The sequence below is a fragment of the Caloenas nicobarica genome, chromosome 6 (assembly GCF_036013445.1).
Source record: "Caloenas nicobarica isolate bCalNic1 chromosome 6, bCalNic1.hap1, whole genome shotgun sequence".
In the NCBI taxonomy this organism is placed as follows: Eukaryota; Metazoa; Chordata; class Aves; order Columbiformes; family Columbidae; genus Caloenas; species Caloenas nicobarica.
The window spans coordinates 23907887-23922021 of NC_088250.1; the positions used below are offsets into that span (position 1 = coordinate 23907887).

The 14135-nt window shown below is 36.0% G+C and overlaps 1 protein-coding gene across 2 annotated transcripts in view; it reads left to right on the forward strand.

Moving 5' to 3' along the window:
• IFIH1 (interferon induced with helicase C domain 1) overlaps window positions 1-14135 on the forward strand; it is a 30768-nt gene that overhangs the window by 7413 nt on the left and 9220 nt on the right. For both annotated transcript variants that reach the window (XM_065637530.1, XM_065637529.1), the window contains exons 4-9: window positions 3860-3940; window positions 7367-7587; window positions 8454-8664; window positions 11640-11857; window positions 13363-13479; window positions 13968-14091. In XM_065637530.1, coding sequence (XP_065493602.1) covers window positions 3860-3940; window positions 7367-7587; window positions 8454-8664; window positions 11640-11857; window positions 13363-13479; window positions 13968-14091 — 972 coding nt within the window. The remainder of the gene's footprint in view (window positions 1-3859; window positions 3941-7366; window positions 7588-8453; window positions 8665-11639; window positions 11858-13362; window positions 13480-13967; window positions 14092-14135) is intronic.

Sequence of the window (14135 nt, forward strand, 5' to 3'; positions counted from 1 at the left end):
GAAACTGTGGCCTTTCAGTGTGCAACAGTAGTAGCCTATTTCTCATTTAGCATGATATTAACAGCATATCGCAATGCTTTGTAGCAAGTAGTGAATTATTAATTACAGCAAAAATATCAACTTGGTTTTCCTGGATTAGAACATAATTTGGCAGTATAAATAAGAGGTGCCAGATATTTAATGATCATTCAGAATGGATCAGACTGAGTTATCCTCACATTTAGCTAGGATCCTTTCAGGGCAAGGCTGAGGCTCTTAATTGTAGCCTTACTGAGAGTAGGTTTTCATTGCTGTTAGCTTATCTTTTACCTGACTCTTATCAGATTGAGGGTTATAGAAAACTTAGATCTATTAGCTATTAACTAGCCTGCCACAAGGTGATTCCAGCCTGAAAAATATGATCTCCTCAGCACTGAACTGTACTGAAATTAATAGACAGTGGAAATCAGCATTTTGCATAGTTGAGCAGATCTGTTCAGTGAAATGGTGCTAAGGGTGTCTGTACTACCTGAATTCTGGCAGTTGGGTTCAGACTGACTTCAGTTTCATGTGGACTGGCAGTGGCTGGAAGCTCATTTGGTTTCATTTCTTGTGATCCAAACCGGCTCTGTGATATGACCCAAAGTAGTGTAAATGGGGACAATTGACAGATTTACTGTAAATGTGCACTCCTGAGATGAACTAAACCAGCAGTGTAGATGCAACATAGCAATAGCTGCCAGGAGGCAATGCTGCATGAAGATGGTTGTAGAGGAACTGGCTCACATTGAGCCATCATGAAGCTTTGATCTCTATGTGCTTGTACACACAGACTTGTACTCAAGTCTTTTTTTCATTTTCAACTTTTCTCATGATCTCATAAAACTGTAGTTTTAGACCAGACAGCTGAAAATACAACTGGAGGCCAGATTCTACTTCCAAATAGGCTGGGAACCCACCTAATTTGCAATTTGATGCTGTCAAGTGTTGTCAGTTTTGCAGTACACTCCCATCATTCCTTCAAGTATTGAGAAGGACAAATTTCAAGGAGAAAGAAGCTTTTTCAAGTCACTTGAAATTACTGTAATTGCATTGTATCTAAAGCCTCCTCTGACCCCTTGGTATGAGGGCAATAGGGTCATAAAGACAAAGTAGAGATAGATCATTTAGCCAAAGAGAAAACTAGAGAGAAATTGCACATGCAAAAACACAGATAAGAAATTGCACACACAAAAAACCAACACAAAAGCAGCAAATTTGCAAGGTCAGAAGTTAAACACTGGGATTAAGGCTAAAGTTACCTGTATAAACAACGATTTAAATAAATAGCAGCTCTGTTTTTCAAGGCCTGTTTCATTAAAAAAAAAGTTGATTGGAGCTAATAATTACACTGTAACTGGAGATTTCTTTAATGTCTCACAAAATGTCCCTTAATATTTCAGATTAGAAGAAACGCCCATTAATGTGAAAGTAGGACCAATTCTAATAGCCTGTTTATATTTTGGTCCGTCATTTATACTTTCAGATGTTCGAAACTTATTCTACGATATAATGTAGCACAGGACAGGAAAGGAAGACTTTTTAGGAAGACTTTTTTCATTAATACTTCATAGATCCTTTCTTTTTCATTACATTCCACTGTATTTATACTTATTAGTCAGTGCGAAGTGACTGAAAATGTTTCTGTGGAGTATGCTGCATTACAATATGCAAGTAGCACTGCAAAGGAAAACTAGTGAAAGCGGTGAAAACAGCGGTTAGAATACCAACTCTTTTATCTTCATTGTTTTGGAAAGACTTAGTGTGTTGTTTGTTTGTTTGGGGGGTTTTTTAATTTTATTTTAAAATAATTGAAGTTGCCACAGTTGAAAAAGGAGGAAATTATTCTATTTACCTTTAATCTGGAAGATGGGTATTTTGCATTTCACTTCACCACTGATGTTTTCTGTTGACAGATTATTTTGTAATGTATGCTGCACATTGTAATTCAGATAGTTATGTACAAAACATTTTGTGAATGCATATTCTTTGCTACATATACATCTTTCAGTAGATCATTTTAGATGGGAGACCACATGGAATAGATGCACAGAATTTTAATTTCATCCTCTCTTTACTATCTGCATGGATTGCTAGAAAGTGAAAACAAGAGATAGCAGTGTCATTTTTGTAGCTGGAATTCCCACTAATGCTACTTAATTAATAGTTTGTTGCAGGTCTTTTAGCATGGAACTGGTGAGGCTTCCTTCTTTTTTCAAGGACAATGCCATCTTTTAACATGATATTAAATGCATGCTATTATATAATTGGGAAATTTTATATAAATCAGCCTTCTGATGTGAATATATTTTTAAGTGTTTTCTGTTGATTGCATTGATTTCTAGGAAACTAGGCTTCTAATTTAGATGCTTAAAGTCTTTAATGGCCTTGCCTATCATAACGCTTCCTACAGATGCTGGTGATTCATAGTTGGATCGGATTCTGAGGTCCGTATGGAATAAATGATGAAAACTGTAGGACAGCAAGACAAATATTTGCATCACTTTTCATGGTTGTTAGAAAAAACTAGAAATAAAGACTTAGATACCTGACTCCTAGTGGTAGCTAAAGTAGCTTCATTTCAGTTGTCTATATTATACTTGCCTGAGAAACAGCAGTTTCTGTTGTTCATTCACCTTTCGAGGAGAGCAAAACTTGCATAAAGGAAAGTCAAAGCTTCGTGTTCTTACTGAACGCAGACTAGGTTTAATTTCCACCTCACTTACCAAGATTTTGTAATGTGTATTTCAGGAGTACCATTCAATCAGATTGTAACTTCTATTCATTTCTAAACTCTCATTCATGGCATCTGTTTTGCTTTATGAATTATTTTGGGGGACAGTAATTTGAGGACAATACAGATAGGGACCATAATGGGATATTCATTGGAAAAAAAAGATTAAAAACTTGATAGGACACAAGTTCATAAGATAATTAATCAAAACAGCTCAATTATTCTGACTGATTTCTCATGCACACTATGAGCTCAGTTGCAGAGTGCTGCAGGTAAGCTGACTGCAGGGTGAGGCTGCTTGCAGCAGATTTTTCCAGAAGAACTGTGTATCTCTTCAGATATTAAAAGGACTGAGTTTTGGAAAATCTAGCGATATAAATGACATTTGTGACTGAAAAAGAGTCAGTGTAATACATTGATTGCCCAGCAGAGGGAGAGCTTAGCATTAGAATATCTACAGTAAGCTTCCCAGATTTCTGTTGCAATGTAACGGGATTGTCGGTCGCTGCTTTTACTTGCAGTTTGGAAGATTTAATAATTCCTCTCTGCTTTTATTTACCTGGGAATTATTGTTTATTCTTTTCATGTTATGTGAGGAAACCCTTTAAAAAAAATCACAGTTCTGTTTTTTTTTTTCTACAACAGATGTAACTCACGTGGCTTACAGGGAATAAAAGAGAATGTCTTCAGTTTGCCAGCAGTGCTGTGTATCCAGTAGACCAACATGTTTTTCTTTCTTCTTTCTTGGCCCTTCACCCCTCTGAAAGGATACAGTAAAACAGGGCTAGAGAGGATCATGCAGACGGTCACCTTTGCTTTCAAGTAAACAGAACATCGCTGACAACAGTAAATCATGATCCACATTGCCTTACCTCTGCCATTTAGATTTTCATCTTCAACTCCCTATTTTCTTTCATATGAAAATGAATTACATTGTTCCCAGTTTTTTGTTTACCTAAGAAGTCTAATAAAGGAAATTATACCTCAGCCATCCCTGCCAGACATTTGTCTGGGCCTATTTTAACAACTTAGCAAGAGAGCACACAATATGCTTTTGCTATATATAGCAAATACACTATGCTACATTTGTTTGTGTTTTTCATTTAGAGTCAGATGTCTCCATAGGAGATGGAAGTGTCAGTAACTTGAAAGAAAACTTGGGACACAGCTGCACAACCAGTGATTCAGGTATGTTTTCCTTCTGTTATTTAGTAATTGCAAAATAAGCTGTGGAGGGTAAGCACTCTTTGAATAGGCTGGAACAAAAATCAGTGGAAGGTTTTCACTGTGAACTCTAGTTCACAGTATTTAGATGCCAGACTTCCTCTTATTTTGTTGGAAAACCGATGCCATTTTCATGGGTCTGGACTCAAGTCCAAGCCCCAAAAGAGTTGATTTACTGAGATCATCTGAATAGGTCTCTATACATCGTCATCATACAAAATGGTCAGTGATGTAGAATGATCGAATCACATAGGCTGGAAGGGACTTCCAGAATTCATCCAGTCCAGTCGCCTGTACAGATATTCATAATGCTGCCGTATGTATGTGCTTCTTTTGCTCTCAGAGAGGAGTTAGATTGTGCATGGCCCCTGCATAGGGTATGTGAGAGGGAACAGGACATGCTTTAGAGGCATCTAAAGGTGACAAGAAGCATTCCCAGGGTACCTACAGAACAGTAATGAAGGTCCACTTTGGACCTAAGTAATTTAGCCCTGTTTGTAAAAGCAATGTAATCAATGGAGGTTACTATCTGAAGACCTTTGCAAATCTCACATTTAAACATATGTGCAAGTTCTAAATATAGTTTTAAACTAAATATTGGACTGTGTTTAGATAATACTTTGCAGACAGATATGAACTTGCTATATATAGCCTCTGAGCCCAATTAAACACTGCTGTTGTAAAAGACATCACTTTTTTTTTTTTTTTCCTATTTTTTTAATCTTAGACCTCAGGCAGAATAAATTTGCAGCTGTCCACCATGGTGAGCAGCCTATGTTTACCTACACAGAATTCAAGAGGAACCACTCATCCCTTGGAATCTAGCCTTTATAAAGTTTGTGCAGGGACTGTGTCTTGTGCAAGGGCTAGAAATAATCTGGGTGCCTTTCAGGCCAGCTCTGCCTAATAAAGCTAGTATTAAATTAGTAAAATCAATTTAAATGTTATCTATCATATGCCTGCAAAGTGTTTACTATAAATGCTTTTAAAATAGTTTCAATATTTTTAAATATTAAAATCCATGTATTTTGTGAGTACACAGAAAATTCAGGATATCTCAGATGTAAATTGCTACCCTATAGCTAGGATTTTAGTCTGTGTATTCCTAACTGTGGAGAATATACTTTGTACTTCTGCATCAACTGAGGTGACTCATCAGTCACATTGTATTTTTTTTCCTCACTGCATCACATGAAATGTCTGGGCACAGAAACTTCTCTGTTCTGTGGACAGTCACACTATAGCAGTTGGTCAGGCTGATGTAGGCTACTAGTATGTGGCAGCACATAGATATATATGGCCTGATCCTATAAGATTCCTGAAAAATCTGCCATTAAGTAAACTGGGCATTGGCTATGTCCACTACTCCAGTAGAAAAAAATAAATCACTACAGTTATGTGAAGAATGCAGAATAATTTTTCTTCCGATGTTTACTTGCTCTATGTCCTTTTTACATGTGATTTAAAAACAACTAGTTAAAATGTTTCAAAAATCATTCATGCTTTTTAATCATGCCTTGTAAACTCAGTGAGAGCAACTATGAGAAAACAAGCTAAGGAGATACAGATGGACTTTGTCATATTTATGGATTTTTATAATTTGAAATTTTGCAGTAAGGCTGTTGTATTAACAGGAATATTTGGATAGCATCTTAATGCACTGACATTATTTGTATTATAATGAAAAGAATCATGTGGATTTAGTCGCAATTTACTGTGCAAGGATCATTTTACATTTAAGACAAATGGTGGAATTAGGACAACAAGAATAATTACCGTGTTTCTTTTACCTCAGAGCACCAATTCGTATGAGCCTTGTATGAAGGCAGACAATTTCTCTAAAGTTACACTTTTCACAGTGAAAGTTCTTTAGTGGAACCATATCCTTTGAAGAGATTCCTGTGTTAGGCTTTGTCAAAACAGGGGCTGAGGAACCTGGGAGAGAGCGAAGTTAAATATTTTTTAGGCCTGGACAGTTAAGTGAGGATGTTAAGGAACTGAAATTTAACCAAACAGATGGGTGATAAAGTGCTAGTTTCAATGTGATTGAACTATTGAATTTAGCCAACCAGAAAGCAAACAACGTTCTTCCTCAAAGAGAGTAGTAGAAGTCAAGATAAGTAACAGCAAGTACTCTCTGGTGTGAATTTCCCTGTGTTCCAGGTAATACTGCGCTCACACTAAAAGGTAAAACAAGCAAAAAACACTTAAGAATGGCATTCGGATGTTTCCATCAGCAGTATTTTAGCAAGCTTCATTACTTTTTGTTAGTTTAATTTTATTTAATGGAATCAGGGATACTAGAATAATACACTTATTTTGTGTGTAATGTATCAGTGATAATAAAATCCTCATGATTCTTCATTTAATGATATCACCAGGAAATAAAACTAAAGGGATTTTGTCCTCATTTTTAGTCTAGTAGGGTGGATTTGTGCCTTTTCTTCACTGAGGACAGTTAATGCTTTGAGTGTGATTCAAACATATCTCTAGGGGGAAAAAAAGCCCAAAAGTCCATTGAAATAAATCTTTCTGATATTAATTTTTTTTTTTTTTTACTTCCTAAATACATGTAAACTCAAAAGACTTGATACCCTTTTCTTACTGCCTGAAATAACGCAACAGCATTTTTCCACTTTTAGCTTTCGAATGTTGTTTGTTTCACCTGTGAGCCATAGATCTGAACTCTCTGCCATTGTATTTTATATGATGGATGGAAGGATTTGGCCTTCAGGTGGCAAATGTATATGGCTTTTTAGTGAATGGCTCGATTGCATTATGTGTGAGTCAGTCTGGAAGCAGCGCGATCTACCATGAATAGGTGTGATACATTCTGCAGTTAGCTCTATCTTGTATGGGCAATTGGATTTTCTTATCTCTTTGGCCTTTCTACTTTATAACTCCCTTCATCATTTCTTAAGTGGTCCCTATCTCTTTTTCTTTCTTTGGCTCCATCCTTTTTTTCATCCTCTGGGAAGTATTTAAAAAAGTAGCTCACTTGCAACCAAATAAATTTCAGTAGTGATGAAAGAGAATGTCACATATTATTGGCTAGATTATAAATACAGCAGCTCTGAACACAACCTTTGTTGGTCCCAGTGCTACTGACCTGAATCATTTAAGTTCATACATAATACAAGACATGTCAAGATAGGTGAGTGAAGACACATTGTGGCATATTCCACCTACCCTGCTTGGTGACTGGATGTAAGCAGTTCTGATCCAGAGATGCACAGGTCCACAGAGCACCATTACCTATACTAATATGCCCTGTTTCTATTTATTCAGGATATATTAGTAAATTAATATTTTCCCCTTTGACACTTGTGCAATATTCTGATAAATGTTCTATGCCTCCTGTTTGATATTTTAATTTCTTTGTACCCTTAGATGAAGGTGAAATGGAGACCAGATCTTCACCTGAGCCAGATCTGATCCTGAGAGATTACCAGATGGAAGTTGCAAAGCCAGCACTGAATGGGGAGAATATTATAATATGTCTCCCTACAGGCAGTGGTAAAACCAGAGTGGCTGTTTACATTACCAAAGATCACTTGGATAAGAAGAAAAGAGCATCAGAGCCTGGAAAAGTTATAGTACTTGTTAATAAGGTATGTTAGTCCATTTAAAAAAAAAACACCAGCATTTTTCAAACCTAATGTACTGTTAATATAGAACTTGTAAAATGAATATAAACACATTACTTGGCTTCTTCAGATGTGTCTATGTTTAAAGGCATATAACTCTAGACTGTCATCTACATTGCACCATCATCATGGTGCATGCATGAATGATTTTAGATTGCCCTAGTGCAAGTACAAATTTAGATGTGCCAGAATAACCACATCGTTGGAAAAAGTACAACTTCATGTTAGAATGAATAGAACTAATATAATATTTTTAAAAAATTAAAATATTTTTCACATTCTATGTTTGGATTTGGTAATGAAGGCCACCTAATGAGTTTCATAGTAGTTGAGGAATATTCTGTCAGATTTTCTGATAATTGTTTTCTTTTTTATAGTTAAAATTATCACATATAATGTAATCTTCTATTGTAATATTGACATATATAAATACATTCAAGAATTTTATTAAAATGATAAAATATACCCATATCGTCCTATAAGAATAAAATTGATAGCATGTTATAAAATCAGTTGAAGAGCCAGAGGATGCATGTTTTGTTCATGCTTTCTAAGGTACAGTTAAGGCAAAGTTCTTGGGACAAAAAGATTTCATAGGAGCAATTGGAGGGGAGGGGTTGGTTTGGGGATTTTTAGTGTTTGGTTTTGGTTTTTCTGTTTGGTAGGTTGGGTTTTTTTAATCCTACCCTGCAGTGAATAAGGAGATGGGGTTTTTTTAAAAGTGTATTTTGTATGAAGTGTATTTCACCTAACAACATTTCTGGCAAACAGGCATGTATTTTTAATCCTGTGGATGCGCTGGTGTAAATGATTTGGAAACTTTTATTCAGGTACCATTGGTAGAACAACATTTACGAAAGGAGTTTAATCCATTCCTGAAGCGTTGGTATCGGGTTATTGGTTTAAGTGGTGATTCTCAGCTGAAAATCTCATTTCCTGAAGTTGTCAGAAGAAACGATGTCATCATCAGTACAGCACAGATCCTTGAGAATTCACTGTTAAATGCAGCCAAGGAAGATGAAGAAGGTGTCCACTTATCAGGCAAGTTTTTAATTCTGAAATTTTTAGAGAAGTGCTAAAAGTGTGTCTCTATTCTGGAAAAATGCAGAGTAAAAACGTGCCATGTTCAGTAGTTAATGTTTTTTTCAGTTGACTGGTTTTATAAATGCAAGCTGAGAGTCAAAACCAAATCTTAGTGAGCATGCAATTTTTTCAAGCCAAATTAGACTATTACAGTTCATTTGTACAAAATATTTGTTATGCTTCCTATTTTATCTAGCTCAAGCAAAACTTCATGCAAATGCAGCCATACTGATTCCACTTTCCAAGCTTGGTAGAGCATTGAGTTATATCACATAGAAGCCATAAACAGAATAAGAAAAAAATATAAAAACTCAAATGCAGTTGGTAGTTTGAGAAATACAATGGAACACAAGATAAAAGCCAATCTGTTATAGAAGTCGTATTCTCAAAACTCTTATCATTTTGCTAACATACAGAGGAACGGTTACTTCTAACTATCTCTCTAAGGTGGGCAGATATAATGATCTCCCACAACAGATGAAGGAAGCTGGAGAAAACAAAAGATACATGATGAGATGCAGTAAAATTGTTTGCCCAGAATACTGAAGTGGCAGATATCTATGAGAGATCAGAAAGGAAATGGAATTATCTGCCAGTGAAAAACAAATAATGGCACAACCCATGACTTCAGCTCCAGGATTTGGCTGCAGTGACTCTCCTCTGTGAGATGTTAACTTCCCCCTCTATCTGCATGCAGTCAGCTCTTTTTTGGATGGGGCAGGATGTAGCTGATGGCAGAGCTGTGATGTAATGGATCTGAGATAAAAGAAGCACTTGTCTGGGTGTTATCTGGACAGCAGAGAAACCTGAGGAGTCAGTGTGTCTGTCAGTGCCTACTGCTGACTGGAGTACTGCTTGATGCAAACTAACTCCTGCAGAGCCACTTGGGTACCTCAGAATTGCAGTACCAGACATTTTCTTATACTTACTTCCTTTCCACTGCAGGTAAGTTAATTAACCTTCACAAATGTGAATCATTTGGGAATGCCATGTAGAGACACCTGAACATTTCTACAGGAACTGCTGACCCGATTGGAATTGGGCTGAGTCCCAACCAGCTTATGTAATGAAGTGGGGTTTTTTCATGGGTTTCACACCTTGCAAAGTTTCCTTCATAAGAAGCTGTATTTTTTCTAGAACTGAGGTGGCCCTACAAACTCGGCCTTGCTATTACACCTATGAAACTAATAGTAAGTTCAGCTGGACGAAAGCGAAGCAAGCCTGAATGGAGCCAGCTCCATTTTTATGGCTATGACTTGGTTAACTCACAGCCTATATTAAACCATCCTAATTAGTTATAAGTTTTTTATGTCTAATTTCTGTTCATACTTTTTTCATCTGTTTTCACAGAGGTCTACATTACATGTAACATGGAATTTCAGCTCTAGTGAAATGGAGGGGACTATCTTAATTGCATTTTACCACATTTACCCTCTTTACCAAGGGCTCAGGTCACTGTGTGGACTTTCTAAAAGCTGTGTGTCAGTTCCTTAGTAGAAGCACATCTCTTCTGGTGGATTAGGTTCTTCCTGAGTAATGACAAGAATATGTGTTACAGAGAAGATGGTCAAAATAAGAGAGAGTAATTTCATGTTGGCAAAATGACTGAGAAAGTGCCAGCACTGCTTCTGAAGTTTTGCAACATATAGAAATCTTAGAAATAAATGGGAATTTAGGTTTGAAATCACATTACTCCAGTCCAAACTGGCTTCCTGAACCACTTGTGTGAAGATAATCAGATTTCCCGAGTGACTAGCTTGCTTTACTAGCAGTAGTCTTTTGTTTAGCCTTTGAATAAAATTTCCCTTCTTCAATCTCCACCTTTCTTTGGTTCTTCAAAAATGAAGTTGCATAATGTATTCTCCAGCAGAAAGGCCAACTGAGTGTTCTAGCTCTGTGTTAGTTCCTGACTTCTGCTGCCAGTTGTTGCAAACTCATTGTAGCGATGCACCAATTTGAGCACGCTAATGTGAAAACAAGACCACTTTACAGTCATTTCCACAACCATTTGTCAAATTGTAAGAAACAATGTCAAAATAGAGAGTTATTGGCCAGCTACAGGAAGAGTGGGAGCTCCATAAACCGGTTTTGCTGTTAGAGAAATGGAGAAATGTTCATGAGTCTTTCAAATCAGAATCCTGAAATACAGGTCACTGGTTGCATATGCAGATAAATTAAAGGGATGTTTTCCATGTTCGTGACAAATTTAAACAAATTTAAAACAAACCAAAAATAATCTTAATTTTCCTTATCATATAGTACTTTACTTGTTGCATGTAAATGTGATCTGACTAAAAAGCACATAATACCTGCCTGAATCTTCAGCAGTTTCCTCTGCTACAAAAAAGAGCTGATTGGTAGTGCTACCACCATCTGTTTGTTCTTTCCAGTGACACATCCATAAAGTAATATAAATCTTTTAATTGGACAGGAATCGGGAGGAAATCTCCGTGTTGCTATAAAATGGAAGCAAATTTTTATCAGGACAGGGCTTTCTCGGATGTCTGAAAGGCTTCTAACATGTTATGTATCTTCTCGTAAACAAACAATATGTAGTTTGTCGGACACAGTTATGGATATAAAAGGCAAGATTGAGTTAAACTATGATATGTTTTTACCACTGCTTATTAAAAATATCTCGCTGAAATTCTTTACACCATCAGATTGGTTTTATTGCAAAGATAGAAAATCTTTTTACACTACAAGAAATGTAAAACTACTTGACACATGAGGACTGCAGCAAAGATTCCAAAGTCCATAAAATATATACAGCTTCCATCCACACCTTCCTCCAAATTTCCTAATACGTTTGGGCTCAAACAAACTGACTGGTTCTCTTCAAAGGTGTCCTTACCTATAAGAAGATTTAGTCACACAAATTCTACATTTGAAAGAAAATTAATCATTTCAGGGTTTGTTTGGGTTTTTTTCAGAGTTTTCACTCATCATTATCGATGAATGTCATCACACTCAGAAGGAAGGTGTCTACAATAATATCATGCGACGTTACTTAAAAGAAAAGATGAAGAACAGGAAGCTGGCAAAAGAAAACAAACCACTGATCCCACAGCCTCAGATTCTGGGACTTACAGCCTCACCTGGTGTAGGAGGTGCAACATCCAACTCAAAAGCTGAAGAACATATTCTGAAAGTAAGTAGCCTTCATATTTTATACCATCAAAGGGATATTGACATGTTCAAGTAAAACTTTTAAAGTCAGTGTTAGTCTCCAAATATATAATCTGGTTTATTATTTTCATATGTACATGGGAGTTCAGCTCAAAGCCATTCAGCAAATTGACCCACTACAAATTAATGGAAAATAAAAGTTACTTTACTGGGAAGCAGGGTTACTGAAAGGGGAAGTAAAAAGATTGCCTCACTTGAAAAGATTGTCAGGTTAGGATCAGAGGCAAGAATCCACAAAATAGGGAGGTTTTGTATTTAATAAAAGTCTTACTTTTCCATTGATGGATTAGAATTTACCGTGTATTCATAAATCCTAGAGAGATCACGGTAATTTATATCTGTATTTCTAGAATGACTAAGCGGATCTTTTTTGTGGATCCGAGAAAGTGAAAAACAAAGCTGAATGCTTAAAGAAGGAGAAACCACTTGTGAGATACAGGTAGCATGCAAATGTTTTTCTTGAGAGCAGAGTTACTTATTGAGATGGAAGTATTGTGTAGTTGGATAAACACCTGACTGGAGATAATTGGTTAAATTCTATACTTAAAGAAATCATTATACTTGAAATTCAATGGATTTACATTAGCAATACAACGGTAGAATTTAGCCCAGTAGTCCAGTGAAAACTCCTGCCTAGCAAACTGCACAAAACCAGAATCTGGTATTGAATAGGTGAGGCCTGCAAGAAGCTTTTATGCTGTATTGAAGTAGATAGAATTGCAAGGTATTTTAACAGAAAAGATTTTCTGGCAACAGAAAAAGCAGAGAATTCATTTTCATCAGCTCTGAAATCTTAATGACAAGATGCTGGAGTTTGCATCTGAAGAACTGTAATCCAAATATGCAGTAACTACTGCTGAAGACATTAAAAAGGTTACCTGCCAGACGTCATTTCCTGTTTTCTCTGCTCATAGAAATTTTAAGATTTCTCCTTATTACTTTAGACTTAGTGACAGAAATGTACATATTTTCTTCTCAGAAGAGATCGAAAACAGAAAAGTCCAGTCATGAAGTTAGCACAGACATTTTCTCTCTCTCTTCCTGTTCCAAGAAAGATAATTTCATATTATTTTCTACTCTCATGACCACGTTATAATTACTCCCTAACATAATTTTCTTTTTTCTATTTCACCATTGTTTTTATTTGTTTTGTGCTCTAAAATCTACTCTTTCAAAGTATTGAAGGTAGATTTTCTTTTTCGAAATACCTGTTTTGCACTCTGATCTACAAGTTTTTTCCTGCATGCAAGAATCACTTCTGGCCTAAAAGGTAATTTGTTGAGCTTATGTCAAATGCTTTTCAAAGATTTGGCCTTTGTTATGCTGATGGTGTCTGTATCCAATTTTTATAGGAAGAAAACAAAATTATATAAAATGTCTAAATGAGAAGCTCTGTTGCATTAATTCACTTTTCATGTGGAATAATTCATTAAATGTTAAGAGAAATAACATTTTTTCTTCTCCCAGATCTGTGCCAATCTCGATGCATGTAGAATCATGACTGTTGAAGAGCATGCCTCCCAACTGAAGAATCAAGTGAAGGAACCATATAAGAAGACTGTGATTGCAGACGACAAAAGAAGGGTATGTTTTTTCAAACAAATCAGCATTGAAGTTATATGGCCCTTTAAAAGTGTATTGTATGGTATCAAAAACTTTTGGTTAACGCTCTCTTTCTATAGATTTATTGTGATCCATAGTGCTAATTTGAACATGTGTGTATTTACTTGCTGCTTTTCTTTGTACAGAAGAGTATCAGTAAAGTCAAATAGAACTAATTTTTACTTACTTTAGTTATATTTTTGAGGTATCTGGTCAAAAGACCTTCTGAACCACAGTTGAAGTGTTTGTATTGGAGTGACATTATATTCACTAAAAACCTATGTTAGTTCACAGTGTAATTTTTGTAATATTCTGAACTATTTATTTTCTCAAGTCTAAATGCACTTAGCCACCTGACCTGTTTTTTTAACTTAAAGTTTAATGTTTAAAAAAATTACTCAATGTGGTACTAGCCAATGTTTTTGTTGCCAGAAGGTGCTTACTTACTTTGGTAATCAATTTATTTCTAGGATCCATTTAGAGAGAGAATTACTGAGATCATGACCGACATTCAAAACTATTGCCAGCTCCATCCAAAATCTGAGTTTGGAACTCAGCCATATGAGCAGTGGGTGATTAGAGAAGAGAAAAAAGGTAACTGCATAGCAAAAATATCCCAGCCTTGGAGTTCTTTGGGT